Source organism: Anser anser, assembly GCF_964211835.1.
Source record: "Anser anser genome assembly, chromosome: 4".
NCBI classification, from domain to species: domain Eukaryota; kingdom Metazoa; phylum Chordata; class Aves; order Anseriformes; family Anatidae; genus Anser; species Anser anser.
The window spans coordinates 33108894-33120991 of NC_139724.1; the positions used below are offsets into that span (position 1 = coordinate 33108894).

A 12098-nucleotide genomic window follows, 5' to 3' on the forward strand; every position below is an offset into this window, starting at 1 on the left:
CAGTACCATCATTACAGTTCAACATGAAACAAAGACACCAACAATATACCGCTTAACGGTTGTCTGTTATTGTTACATATTTCCTACTAAATGCATTTTATTCTATCAGGAAGCATCAGAACCGCAAGCTGGCAAATTCAACGATGGACCTCAATGCTAGCCCTAACATCATCTTTATACTGTGCAATAGTAAACTTTGGTGTCTCTCTACTACTCCATGAAACAACTCAAAAAAAAAAATCAGGGCATTCCAGTCCCCTCACTAACTTAATCCTTTGTCTCCCTTAAGGGGCTGCCACAGAAAGTGCAAGCTTAGGTTGTTTTTCTTAGCAGGGCCACTTGTGCAACACAAACTCAACCGAGATCACCAAACGCCATGTTTATTTGATACAGAAAAAACACCCTCAATGAACAAATGTGCTGCAGGGAAAAAGCTCTATATCCCACTACTAATCCCTTAAAACCATCAAAACGCCAAATCTGAGACTATAATAAGAGTGCTGATCTACACTTAAAAGAGCAGAAGATTGTTTCAACCTGTTAAATACCCAGTAAAATGCTGTCTGTTGATTAAAAAATAAGGCCTTTATTGTGTAACAAATACCCCCAAATCTGAATATATTCATGATGGTAAAGAAAAGTGCTGTGTGCAAAATCATATGATAGTCAAAATAATGCACACACACGCAAATTCAGCATGAGACATTCTTTTACAGCTTGAAAGTTCTTGAGCACAATTTTAGGCTTATTACTGAGTATATAAGGAAGCTCACAGTATATGCTTCAAAGCAAACCATTGGCAGATTTCTTGCACTCAGAACATAGCTCAGAATCTTGAATAACTCGGTTGATGCTTTTGGCACTCAGACCTCACACAAAGGAGCGTGCTGGAGATGTAGGTTGACATGAGGTGGTTGTGTGGGTAGAGTAGAACCAGCTGTTTTCAGGTGAGCAGAGGGACCTGTAACAGCTCCAAAGTAGCTGGCTGTTCCAAGTCTTGAGAATGAGGAGGAAGAAGTAAGAACCGCAATTTCCATGTGGCTATTAGCATTAATAGGGATTTCCCTGTGATAAGCTCCTTTCCTTCTTACCTCAATTCACAAGGCATGAGATTCACACGCAGTGAGGGTTCAGTCATTTGCTGGCCATTTGTGTAAGCCACTTTAGAAACAAAGTAAAAGCTGCCCCCAAATTAACTGGGTAAGGAAAGAACATGTAGATCTGCTCCAGTAAGTCTGAACTTAGACAGTAGTGGATCCTCTGAGGCCTGGCAGTTACTTTGGTGGGCTCTGAGATGTGGGGCAGTTTCACAAGCATAGAGGAAATCAGTTAAACAGAGTTTAGGATTCAATTATTAACAAAGGCTTCAAAAATTTGCAACCAGAACCAACCAAAATGAACAACATTTTATTAGGAAACTATAAGCCTTTTTATATAGTCATAAAAGTTCACTTATTTTGAATCAGTGTCAAAAGTTCATCTTTCTGTCTCTTCATAATTTAATGCTCATGTTCCAGAGATTTTAACAAGCTTTTTACTTGTTCTATATTTTTTATCTTTGGGTACAGTGATAGAATAATTTAATATTTCTGCTTCCTATTGAATACTTCATAACAATATCATCATATTTACAACAATATATACAAGAGAAAGCATCTCTTTGGCAAATTAAATTTTAGCCTAATTGACTTTCTTCCTCTTTATTCAAGTGCCAGAGAAACATATAAGCCAAAACGGTAATAGCAAGCAGACCATAAAGAGCTAATGTATATGTCTGCATAGAAATTGTCTTCTTTGCCTCAGTTGCATTCAAAATGTGTCGAGTGAAAGAGCTTTCATTTCCCATGAAAATCTTTGGATTGTGCCATAGCTGAAGAAGAAAGAAAAGCTAATATTAACACAATTCAGGCCTCAAGTGCTTGCATAAGCTGATTTCCTAAGATTTTATCTAGCACTTCCTAATCATCTAAGATTCCACATATTTCATTTTTTCTTAATTTCTAAGTAGAGGCAGACATGTACTACTGGCTTTTCCTCTCTCCCCTGCATTCCCAACATGAGCATCACATTTTGTAACATTCCCAGAAAACTTTTCATGATTCAGGTTTATTTCCCAAAGCATCTCGGAAAAAAAAAAAATTGCCTAAAACCCTTTTTTCCAAATGTCCTCTTGTGCAGGATATACTGTGGCATCCAACATTGCCTTCTGCTATGTTTCCACTGAAGTCACAAAATCAGGCAATGAAAATAGTCATACCAGCTGTAATGAAATGTGAGTTAATACCCACTGGTTCTGAAATCCCACCCACTGACTCTTCCTTAAACCAGACCAGGACATTTCAGCACAGTGATCTAATTAGAGATCCACACATACCTCCACCATTGTAATTTAACTGAATTTACAGATTATTTTTTTTTCCATTTGCATAATCAGGTCTACACGTACTCCTAAAACAGATTTCACAAAGCCAAAGCACATGGATTCCAGCCCTCAGGTCTCAAGAAAAAAAGCTCAGCAACAATAAGCCTCATTTATCCGAAACTACATCCGAATAATCATATTGTTCATCCTCTGCTTTCTATTTCTTTGAATTAAAACACCAGTCCAGAGAAAAGGAAGAGTTTGCTCTTTGCCAGCCCTCTTCCCCGTCTCTCACCCATGCTCAGTTCCTCTGTCCCAGAGCTAGTGTGTACCTTAGATTTGTATGTTTGGGCTTTTAGAAGAACACAAGTTTGGATTACCTGAGCAACCCTCCCAGACTACGTGGCAAAACTTAGAAACAAACTCCTGTTCTCCCAAGTCTTAGCTTTTGCCTACCAATGCAGTAAACCCGAAAGCTTTAAGCAAATTTAAAATAAAAGTTTACAAAACTGTCATGACTTAAACAACATACTTACATACAAGTAAACCAGTTAAATCCCTTGTATTAAGTCAAATATGATTATATCAGAGTCAGACTACTGCTTCCTAACTGTATTAAGTGTTTCTGGTGAGGGAGAACAATATTTTGCCAGCAGTGATCTCAGTTCATTAGTGCTAATACTCATTAAAGGTTAAGTTCTGACATTCTGAATTTTTCATTTAGCCTCAATGACACACTGAATATTGCAGAGTACAGAAAAAATAGATTACAGTTTAATGGGATACACAGGTGAGACAGTGGGAAGTACAGAAGTGAGGAGAAAAAAGGGTTTAAAAGATATTTTATGAAGCCATTTCATCAGAACATCAAGGATAGATGCTTTCTTATTTTTCTAAGAGAAGCACATAGGCTGTAAGCAAAAGTTGCACAAGTTCAGGAAATGTTTTTCTAAACACAATCTTTTACCTGTCAAGTTCCCAAGTTATTCTATGATCTTTCAAGAAAAACCTAGTCAGAGATGAGACATGGTCTTTTGTTTCAAGTGTTTAATGTAGTATTGGGTGCATTCTCTTGTTGCAGTCTACAGGCAGAAAATAAACTGCACTTGTAAAATCGAGGATCCTAGGCTCTAAGCTGGCTTTCACTTCAAATTCAGGAAAGAAAAAAATCCATATTATATAGTAATGGACCTACAGTTACACATCGTTTCCTGTCCAGGCTATACCTAGCCCCTAAATGATTGTAAACCAACATTTCCAAACTAGCATGCTTATGCCCAACAGAGTTACAGGAGTTTAGCAGCTGAGAATAAAGCCAATCTTATTTTCATGTGCAGATAAAAGATTAGAACCTTCTCTGAGGTTCAAAAGTTCCATACCATGTGTGTCCTTTCACAAGGACATTTTTGTGCTCTGTGTTTGGTGAATGAGGAAGCATTAGTTTATAGTTCCAGCACAGGAAATCTCTTACGTTAAGATACTACAAGCTGAGCTTCATTTTTCATAAGCACGCACACAACAAAGATGCCACAACAGAGGATGAGAGGATGTGTGCAGAAGAAATAGGATATACACAAACGTATGGAAAATATGAGCGGTGGCAACAAGACCAACTGGAAAGGAAAGCACTTAACCTACAGGGCCTGAGGAAAGCTAAGGTAGAAGCAGACAGGAAAGTCAATAAGAAAAAAACAGCAGTTTCTATCTGATTTTAATCACAGAGTTTTAAATCCAGCATCACTGGAGAGGCTGAAAAAGCTTGTTTAAACAGAAACTTGTTTCCAAGCTAATACAAAGAAAATCTGGAAATATTTAAATCAAATAAACTCGGTGCAAATTTTTCCCTCGAGAGTAAAAATACAATGGATCTGATGATACATATGATTATACCCAAGCCAATATATACAAGTTAACGAGGAGAGGATTCAGTGCAGAATGACTGCCTGTTCTTTGCAGGCCTCCTCCTCCAGCTACCACCTCAGCCCCCCTCGCTCACTCCAATATTGCTCCTTGCCGCGCAGTGCCCTGCCGTGCTGTGTACCCATGAAGCCAGCAACAGCCCATTTCCTCAGGCAGGCCCACGGTGCCTGGCACCCTGCCCTGCACACCCTGTCCTTTGGCCAGGCCTGCCCAGCCAGCTTTGGTCAGTTCTCCCCCAAACTTACCTCAGTTCCCCCCATTATGGTGATTAACGTGCACTTTACCTTTTAATTTCCTAGTTCACAAAGCTTTAAACTGGTGTTATCTTCAGCCTCTCCCCCACCCCCCCAGTTATTTACAGGAACAAGAAGATATTCCCATCACACCCTACTCAGCATCTGAAAAGGCAAGCTATGTTTCAAGGCAAGACAACTAAGTTTATTTTAGAGGACTTACAAACACGTCTTTCCACAGAAAGGAATTTTCAGAAAACTGTAAGGTGGCCCAACTTTAACTGTAGGCAAGACAGTTTTTTCTACATACACCCAAAGAGTCATCAGTTGATAATGTAAATTGCAAAACAAGTAACATCTTCATTTTGACTTTTTTTTCTGCATTTCACAATGAAATATGAAATGGCTCCTATCACAATTCCTATAACAGAAAAGAACCGTGATTCATGTTAAGGAGATCCAACAAAATGTAAATAAAAAAAAAACAGGAATACATTAATGAGTAACCACTACACACGTACAGGTATAGCACACACTAAAAAAGTTACGTAAGTTACTCATTAATCAGATTGTAAAGCAAATCAATTCTACAAGTCAACCTAATTGCAGCAGGTTAGTAAAAGAGAGCGAACTGAGCTGTTCTCTGTAAGAGCAATGAATACCTATCAACCGAATTACTCCTATACAACCCATATACCTAAACTGAGCATTGAATAAAACAGTTCACAGAAAGTTGTCTTAAAATACTGGCATACATTTCTTGGCTTGCACAGAAGTTTACAACACTACACGGCTCAACTTTTCAATATGGTCTACTTACACGCTTGCATAAGCCTGGCTTTGAGACAGAAGCTGATTTGCCTACCATGAAACCACACAGGTTACTGTTGAAAATGCTGTGAGCTGCGGAGTTGGAGTTGTTCTTGTAATAATATTGGAATACTTACTCACTTTGAGGGTACTTGCCAGTGAACACACTGATACCATTTGAGGGTGTATGTGAGAGGATGCTGGACAAAAAGAGTGGGGGGGGGGGGGGGGGGGGGGGGGGGGGCGAAACAAAGCAGCCTCCGAGGACTGATACACAGGATGCACAAAGCAGTGCAGATAAACAGAAGCTCTCTGTTTTAAGCCTGTGCTGACCCAGCACATCCTGAGTTAGGATGGTCTTTCACTTGGCGCTATGTTAACACGCTCACATAGCTTTTGGGACTGCTTCAGATCTCTCAGGGTCAGTATGCAGGTCAGTTATGCTCATAAGGTACCTGCCTCATACTGCCTAAACAAGCCCACAGGTTCTCACAGCAATATTTGAGCCTACAAGTAAGACAGCTATGGAAAGCCGTCCGCAAGAGCCAAAGGCACAAGGTCCAGGGCTTGCAGGGGAGCAATTTTGACCAAATGTAGTAAAAGGAGGAACCATCCAAGAGAGTTGTTAAGATGAAATAATGTTACTTTAAGATGCTCATCTGAATGCATTTGAGTATTGCTGGTTTTAAGAAGTCACTTGTCTTTGCTGACCTAATATAAAAATCAAAGAAATCGTGTCATACCAATTCCCCCACTATCTATTTAAAATAACCTGTCCATGACAAACCAGACTGGTCAGTACACATCAGTACCTGTGCATATCACAGGAGTTCATCTCACTTACATTTCCATCATGATTGGGGCAGGAGAGCGGTTTGCCCGCAGCTACAGCGGTGACAGTCTCCAAGATGGAGGACTCTTCAATGCTGTTGTCTGGCGTTCGTTGCAGGACATCCATCAGGTTGGTAATAAAGAAGTTGTTCTGGAGTGCAGAAACCCCTTTCTCTGGCAGAATGGAGGTCTGGCGGCACACGGGGCAAGAAAGGGTTAAGCTATGGGCTGGAATGTAATTCTGTAAGCACCTATGGGGAAGGGAGGTGGAGGGGGAGAAAGAGAGGGAAAGTATCACCAAAGAGGGAAAAAAAACTCCATTTAAGAACTGGTTTGAAATAGCACTACCCCTACTTACAGGAGAAAAGGTAAATCATATTCCAGGCTTCAGAAGTGAAGTATTATGGGGATTTTTTTTTCCCCTGCCACATCAAAAAATGTTCAAAAAGCTGACATCACTTTAAGAGTTATGTGCCTCTCTTTGAGCCGTTCATGCTGAGTTGATCTATTCCTTGAGACATCTACCGCATCCTGCTCTTAGGATAGTAAAAATGATAAACTACCCGATAAAGTTTGACAGACATGAAGTTATTGCGTTAAGCCTATGTCTTTAACCGAGTAACCGATGGTTGACCTTTGTCTTTCCAATAGAATCTCCTTTATTAACTTGTATCTCTGGGTTTACTGTTTCAGACCTAAAACCTGGTCCCAATGAAACCAATGGAAATTTTTCCATTTATTTCAATTAGGAAAGTTATTTGGCAGTTAGCCAAAATCAACACAGCTCACTCTGCTTTGTTCTTACTACATAGAGAAGCATATCCTAAGTTATCATAGTTTATGTTAAGACAAGTTTTGGGGGGATTTGTGTGTTTTATTTTTCGTTTTGTTTTGTTTGCTTGTTTTAGAGACTAAATTTCGCAGAACACCGATCCAACACAAAACTTCTGTGATCAACAATATGCAGCAGTTAGTGCTACTTCTGGCCTTGAAATCCAAGTTAACAACTGCTGAGCATGCAACATTTGACTGCAATTCAATATAGCCCTGTAAAGACAGGAAGCTTTGCAGAATGCAGTTCTTCAGGAGTCTGAAAGGCGAGCAGTGCTACACCAAGTTGTTCATGTGATGCCAATCAAGAAGGGTGACCTTGCACAGCTGTGTGTCTCTCATCCACTTCCAAGCACTTTGCTTGCACCACTCTTCATCCTCCCTTGGCAGCCCTCCTCCTGACCCCCCAGTAAGGGCTCTGTGAAAGGAGAGCTTAGGTTTTGTTCATCAGCTGTACACTGGAGGAGTTCTTCCAACCTCTCTCCATAACCAGATCAGTGTAAGAGGATTACAGTGAAAACCAAAAGCAGACTTTAGGATTTACACATGAACTGAAGTCAAGAAACTTAAGACACAATGGTGAAAATCTTGACTTCACTGACTTCAGTGAGAGCTTCACTGCTGAATTCAGTAAAGTCAGAGTTTCCTACTCCTTTAGGAAAGACCATTTCATCTGGCACACTCAGAGATTCATAATTTTTCTTGTACCCTGTAAAATTAAATATGCGCATCACAGTTCTAAGAAAGAGGTGGAAATCTCCTGAACTGCATTCACACACACTGTCATTTATTATTATTCTCCTGCCATTCAGTATATAACCTGAAGAGTTGCATCCCATCATCAGATCAAGACTTCTAATAAAAAATTCTCCAGCTAACTTTTTTTTTTGCAGATGCTGTATTCTTGCCACTGTTTGAATGGATAATACAACATTAAAGTATCCCTAGGTATATATATATTTAATTCAGATGAGTACAGTAGAAGGCCAATTGCTGGGTTTTCTCCATCTCTTTTCAGAGAGTTTTTCTACTTCAGTCAACCAAGCTGCAGAATAATGAGGACTCTTAATCACCGGTTATTAATAATGTATATATTGTGCTAACCCTTGGACATTAAAGGATGGGATAATTATTTCACTACTTAGTAAACCAACAAAGAAAGGTTTTTATTGTTTCTAATTAAAGACTAATCAGCATAAATTTGAGGCTATTAATTTGAGGTCCAAATTCTGACTGTGACCTTATGCATTGGTGTAACTCTATTCATTACTTCCATGAAATGTATTTCTTATTTACTTTTGCATAAAGGGAATGTATTCCAAATATTCTGTAGCTGTCCCTTCTGCCTGCTCACCACATATAATAGTTTTTACCTCCCTACTTCTCCAGCTTTCCCAAACGTCATTGTCCCTTAACATGACCTTTACAAGTAAAGAGAAAAGTCAGTGTCCCATAAAGGACGCAGGCTTCTGTGCTCGTTCCAAGACAAATGTCAAGTTACAAGCACAAAGAAAGGACTTACCTTTCACAAAAAGTGTGCAGACAGGGAAGTACTTTGGGGTTCTTGTAACGGTCCAGGCATATGCTGCAAATCAGAAACTGCTTGTCAATCTGACGGACCACAGGACTTGGGATGTTAGAGCCTTCACTGGCCATCCTAGACCACTGACATATGGATCCTGTTCCCTTCTACCCTGCACACTGCTGGAGTTGGGTGGGAGGAGAAAAGAAAAAAAAAGAAAAAAAAAAGGAAAAAAGGCTTATAAACTACAAGAAATAACAAAATCAACAACCAATTCACTCATATTTCATCCTGATACAGGAATTCATATTTTCATATAAAGCAAAACCAATGGAGAATTAAACTTCTAAAATGTCTTATCAGTGATGAGAGACTGGGAAACAGTCTACACCACCATACATAACACCTCTGTGTGAGCACGCATTCTGGAAAGGCATGTTGCCTCTGAAATACAACAGTTACAGGGCTGTTTGGTTTTAAAGACATCCACGATAAAAATGTCCTTGTGCCAGTAGGCTAAGCCGCTTCTAATAATCATTGAATTTCTTACGGCTGGAGCACCACTGGCAAAATGCTTAAACTGGAACTACACCAGCCAAATGACTGTGTCACAGAGTTTAAGAATGGTTCAACCTCACATTTCTTCCCCTTATCAGTGCTGATGGTGCTAAAGATATGGTAGGCTTGGATTTCAGGAACTCCCGTGAAGGAACCTCCAGTGCCAGCCAGTCCCTGGGAAGAGAGTGCTCAAATTCTGTATCAGCAGCAGAGGTGGGGTAGGTGAGGTGGAAATTCTCACAGTAACAGAGACTGAGCAAAGAAGAGCCACCTGATAGCTGCTGAGAGTCAGCAAAGGTAGGGCTGAGGGATACAGGAAGCACATCCAGACAATGAATGCAAGCAAAATGGCATTCCAGGCAGGAAGAGTAATCACTGAAATGTCTCCATAACACTGGCATAAAAGGCATGAAATAAAAGGGAAAGAAAAAAAAATAATTTGCAGAAAGAGAAAATGGGAGGAAAGGGAAGGGAGCAACCTCAGGAAAAAGTTAACTGATGGTTAAAATAGGTTAGGAAAACCTGAAAAGCAGAGGCCTTGGCAGGGTGGCCAGCACAACTCCTCTCCCCCAGCGTTTCTAGCAGGCTGGAGCACTGGGAGGTGCAGGCTCCCTCCCCGAGGAGCCGACTGCAGCCGCTGTCATAGCCCTGAGGTCTGCCAGGCCTTCTGCCTCCACGGAGGAGCAGGGGCTCCTTCTCTGTGTGAGCAGCCAGCCCAGCTGGGTGCTTCCACCACAGGTACACTCCTGAGGTGGTTCCTTCTTCCTTAAATACTTTCTGCCCCAGTTTGTAGTCATCCAGACAGCTCGATATTTGGCTTACAGGCAGTTGAGGCTTTCCAAGACAGAAGCAAGAGACCCCCTGCCACGGGTGCTGATCATGCTCCTTCAAAGGTCACTCAGTTCCACAATGACTTCTGCGGCCCATGGCATTTTACCAGCAGCGACACATCCTGATCTTCCTGAGCTGTGTATTTAGCTGTGCAGGTATGGCTGGCTTGCTACGCCAGACAAGTGGCTACCTCTAGGATAATGACAGTGCCTATGGAACGGGGTGCACTGACCCCCCTGGGGGTTCGCCGCCTCTGCTAACAAGTACAGCAGCAGAAACTTATTCACAGTTAAAATCCCCAAAAGCAGTAACTGACATGCAACTTGAGGCACAACGTTTACGATGGGCCCTTTTGTTCCCTTTTTCCCCACTAGAAAGGGGAATCTGTAAGGTTAAAAATTGTTATAATATCCATGCAATGTTTGCTCGTGATCCAAAAACGTGTGATTTCAGAATTGATCATTTGTTTCACTTTCTTCCATTTCTTTCCCCACCTTAAAATAAAATGTCAATATTACACAAACGCAAACTAAGTGAGCCTATTTAAACGCCATAAATCACGTACAGTAAATGTTGGGGGATCAGTTATGAACCCACATCACTTTTTAAAAGCTAGAGTTAAAAAATGGCTTTACAAGAGGTGGAACAAAAATATTCAGCTTTCACAAATGGGAGTAGAAGGAGCAGGCTATCCAACATGCATTAACACATTTGTGCATTCGTCTTTATAACATGCAGCTCTTCAGCTGTGTGTCTCAAAAGACAATTTATTTCACCATCGATGCAGCTACTCTCCCAACCCGAAAATTAGGGGGGTGGAAACCCAAACAAAACAGGGAAGATAATCAGAAGCAGGAAGACATCTTATCAAAAGCACAGTTTCCAAACTGGACACCAATACGTTATGAAGAGTGCAACTTTTTTTTTGTTATAGACTAAGCATAGACCATTTTTATTTAAAAATGTACTTAAGATAAAAAGAATAGGTCTCTAATAATGCTGCCTGCCATTTAATAGAAGAAAGCTCTCTAGCAACCAAACATGATTTACTGTAATTTTTTTTTCAGCCATTAAGAACAGCTACACCAGCAAATGGTGTTTATGCACGGACAACTCATGTTGCCTGAAAAATTCCATGTACATTTCATCTGATCCTCATCCTCATTTTCTGAACTCCCCCTGTCTCATTGCAAAATCAGGTGATTCTTAGCATTTCATACATAGGTCTCATGCCAGCTGCTTTAACTTTCAAATGCTCACACTTTCAGCTTTGTCAGTCAAAGGAAGGATTAATGAGAGATCAGAAATAAGTGCTTTTAATATTTGTTGTTTTGTCTGTAGCACAGCAGGCCATGATTATCATTTATTTCCTGTGCTCACATAAATCAGGCTTAAAACGTGCACCTGAAAACAGAATTTCACCAGCACAGTTCAAGCTGTGGCCACTACATGGTACATTAAATTCTTATACAAATTATTCATGTTAAAAGTTTGTCGAGTATGTTATTTCCAGGATTGGGCATCTGATTCTGCAGCCTCCTTGAGCCAACTTCACCTTTGATGTAATTTTGCTAAATGTGATATAGCTATGGAAATGACTATTTTGACTCGATGAAAGCAACTGTGTGACCAAAGACTATTCGAGGAAAAGTTGCAAATTTTAGATGATCCCTTTGAATTTGGCCAAAGACAGCATTTATTCTGATTTACTGCAGTGCTATCAGCAGTTCCTCAAAACCAGCAAGGTAAGTTTCAGACGTATTGGCAGCGGGAGATTGTGCAAAGTAAGACTTTTTTTTTTTTTTTTTAACAGAAAACCCATCCTTTTAATAGCAGCATCTTCTGAACTTGGGAACTGCTAGGGTTCTTTTCAGAGGTTCATTTTTGTCTCATAATCTAATAAAGAGCAGCTGAAGCACAACCTTTGAAAATAAGCCTGAGAATCGCCGAATCACTTCTCCATGTATTTACACTTTATAATTTAAACAAGCAAAGCTAAAGGTTTTTGAAACACTGCACCAAACAAGACCTAAAACCCCACCCATTTATCTCTAAGAGGCACACACAGAGCGGAAGCCCGGGTCAGGTTTGCCAAATTAAGTGCAAAAAAAGGTTAGGAAATGTACACCCTTTGTCACCCATTTGAGGCTTAAGGATCGTTGTATTTCCAGCCATCCCCAAAATGACATTCTTTTTCCTT

The 12098-nt window shown here is 40.3% G+C and overlaps 1 protein-coding gene across 20 annotated transcripts in view; it reads right to left on the reverse strand.

Moving 5' to 3' along the window:
- Positions 1-12098, reverse strand: part of TRIM2 (tripartite motif containing 2) — a 116432-nt gene that overhangs the window by 31759 nt on the left and 72575 nt on the right. For 14 of the 20 annotated variants that reach the window (XM_083834024.1, XM_083834014.1, XM_083834009.1 and 11 more), the window contains 2 exons: positions 8510-8691; positions 6170-6407 (listed from right to left, as the gene is read on the reverse strand). The exons of 2 other annotated variants lie outside the window; for them this stretch is intronic. In XM_083834024.1, coding sequence (XP_083690150.1) covers positions 6170-6407; positions 8510-8643 — 372 coding nt within the window. In that variant the 5' untranslated portion in view covers positions 8644-8691. Of the gene's footprint in view, positions 1-6169; positions 6408-8509; positions 8692-12098 lie in introns of those variants that run through there. 4 more of the 20 variants (XM_083834010.1, XM_083834011.1, XM_083834023.1 and 1 more) reach the window with 2 other exon arrangements.